The sequence below is a fragment of the Rana temporaria genome, chromosome 2 (assembly GCF_905171775.1).
Source record: "Rana temporaria chromosome 2, aRanTem1.1, whole genome shotgun sequence".
Lineage (NCBI taxonomy): Eukaryota > Metazoa > Chordata > Amphibia > Anura > Ranidae > Rana > Rana temporaria.
Window position 1 is genome coordinate 526474187 of NC_053490.1, and position 2561 is coordinate 526476747.

The following is a 2561-nucleotide window of genomic DNA, read 5'->3' on the forward strand; positions in this document are numbered from 1 at the left end:
CAATACTTGTCCAGATATTGATGTGGCCTTCTGCATAAAACACAAATTAATAATCTCCTATCTCCTGCAAATCTATATCACATGGGAGTCTTAAGGCAGAAGAGACATTATAACAACTGGAAGGCATCAAAGTGAATGATGTTTAAGTACAGTGGAACCTCGGTTTACGAGTAACGCGGTTAACGGGCATTTTGAAAGATGTGCAACTTTTTTTTTTCATTCTGACTCGGTTTGCGAGTGTTGTCTCGCAAAACTAGCAGAATTCAAGCTAATGGCGTGTGCAGTACCATATTTTGCCTCAGGTGCGGTGGCGCTGGAGCCGAGCAGAGCAGAGTGGAGCCGATCGGAACCTGTAACGGGAGGGCCTGTGGAACCCAGAATCCCTTAGAAAGTATGGGGTACCCTTGCTTCAGAACCCCATGCACCTCTTATGTCTAAATCACCCTATGTCCATTAGGGGCATAGGGAGACTGAGAAAATATATCTTGGACTACTAAAAATGGGGCAGTAACATTCATTAACAATATCTCTCAAGAAATATGAAGATGTTATCCCCTGTTCACTATGAGGGCTATGCCCAGGAAGTATAACTCCTTATTTGGGCATTCCAGGAAGTTCAATTTAAGAGTAATTAGATCTCATTGTTGCTTGTGCTAATTGACCCTGCAATTGTGTGAAGGTGTATTTGTGATAATGTTACTTGTGTCACCTGAGCTACCAGACGGCAAGTCTAGCCTAAAGGTCATGTCTCTGAGTCATCAGCTGCTGTAAGGGATTAGTTAATTAGCTCATGTTAATTAGGTCTAGTCACAGGTGTATTTTCAGAGTAATATGAGCAGGATATGTATGCACCTACTCTTTTACTGTATATAAGCCTTTCAATAAAGATTGTGATTCCTGCTTGAACCTCGTATTTGGGGCAGAATTATTCGTATGGGTTTCTTGTTTGCCTGATTCGAGTGTCCGGTTGCTGCCTTGTGTTTGGGAATGGAATATCCTAAACGACCTTAACCCCTTTCATACACGGGGTGTAGTTACAGAGCCGTTCAAAGCCGTTCTAAAATGCTCTGAAATACTCAATCCCTGGGTGTTTCTGAGCCTTTCCGAGTCAGCCGAGCTGTCCTCTGGCCTTTTCCGAGTGTTTCCAAGGCTCTCTGGCGCCCTTCACCTCTGGCCACATGCAGTATTGCATGCCATTGAACTCAATGCGGATCAAATTATTTTCGTTTCCATTGACTGCTATGGGGAAACTCGCTTTGATATGCAAGTGTTTTGTATTACGAGAATTCTCCTGGAATGGATTATAGTCATAATCCAAGGTTCTACTGTACTTGTATAATGCAGAGTCCAGGCCACTTCCACATAAGGGATACAGATGTCATTGGGGTGCAGGAGAAAGGTACCTAAAAACTGATGTCAACCTGTCACAAAACCGGGCAACTCAAATGGAGTTATTAATGAGATTTAAGGGTGCCCAAGAATAAGCGTGTTGGTAGAACATTGGACCCAATGGTTGGCAAGTTAAGGTTTGGAATCCAACATTTATCTCTCAACCTGGGGCCCCTGGTGTAGTCTAGTAGAGTATAAAAGGGATCTCCACAGCTCCTAATGTAAGTCCAGTAAGTCTTTTCACCAAGGCCGATGCCCCATACACACGATCTGGATTTCCACGGGGAAAAGTCCATTGGAAATTTCGACGGGAAAATTGAGAAGCAACTCTCAATCTATTTCTGTCGGAATTCCCAACAGAAAAAGTCCAATGGAGCATACACACGGTCGGAATTCCCGACCAAAAGCTCCCATCAGACTTTTTCTGTCGGGAATTCCGACCGTGTGTACGGGGCTTTAGATTCTGGCATTAAATGAAGAGAACACTGGAGAAAAATGTCTTAGACTAAAAGAGCTGCCAACTAACTCCTACATAGGAACCATGACCATAAAGAACATATTTACCAATCTGTCACTCCTCAACATCACAGCCATACTTAGCAATAAAAACCTGGCAAGGGCTCTAACCCTTTCTCACTCCATCCAAAAGAATGAAGATCTAGCTACAGTAGACATGCATTTTACCAGTCCTTCATGTTCATACAATCATCAATAAAAAAGGTACTTACTGGCCAAGGCTACGATAGCCGGAACGCTTGCCATGGCTCCGGACGGGGTCTGGGCGATGCACTGGTACCTCCCAGCAGTATCATTGTTCAGACTAGCGATGATCAGCGTTCCTCCAGACACCAGGACCCCTGGGACGTCTCCCAGCTGCACTCCATTCAGTCTCCAGGAGATGGCGGCGTTGGGTGGGTCCACCACGCAGGTGAGTGTTACGGAGCCGCCATACTTCTGGAATGTTGAGAGAGGCTGGACCAGGAACTGAGGGGCCCGAGCTGTGGAGAGACACAGAAGAGTCAGAACAGGGAGGGCAATACATACAGGGCAAAACTTTTCTCAAAGGGGAACCCCAGCCAAACTTCTTTCTTTTTTTTTTTTGGAAAGGATGAGGCCTGTGTCTACATTGGCAAACCTCAAAGGAGAAAAGGACAGTAATGGAAGAATACAGT

General features: G+C 44.9%; 1 protein-coding gene across 1 annotated transcript in view; it reads right to left on the reverse strand.

The window, feature by feature from the left end:
• Positions 1-1831: 1831 nt before the first annotated feature.
• Positions 1832-2561, reverse strand: part of LOC120928383 (brother of CDO-like) — a 34133-nt gene continuing 33403 nt past the window's right edge. The window contains exon 2 of the mRNA XM_040339482.1: positions 1832-2387. Coding sequence (XP_040195416.1) covers positions 2098-2387 — 290 coding nt within the window. The 3' untranslated portion in view covers positions 1832-2097. The remainder of the gene's footprint in view (positions 2388-2561) is intronic.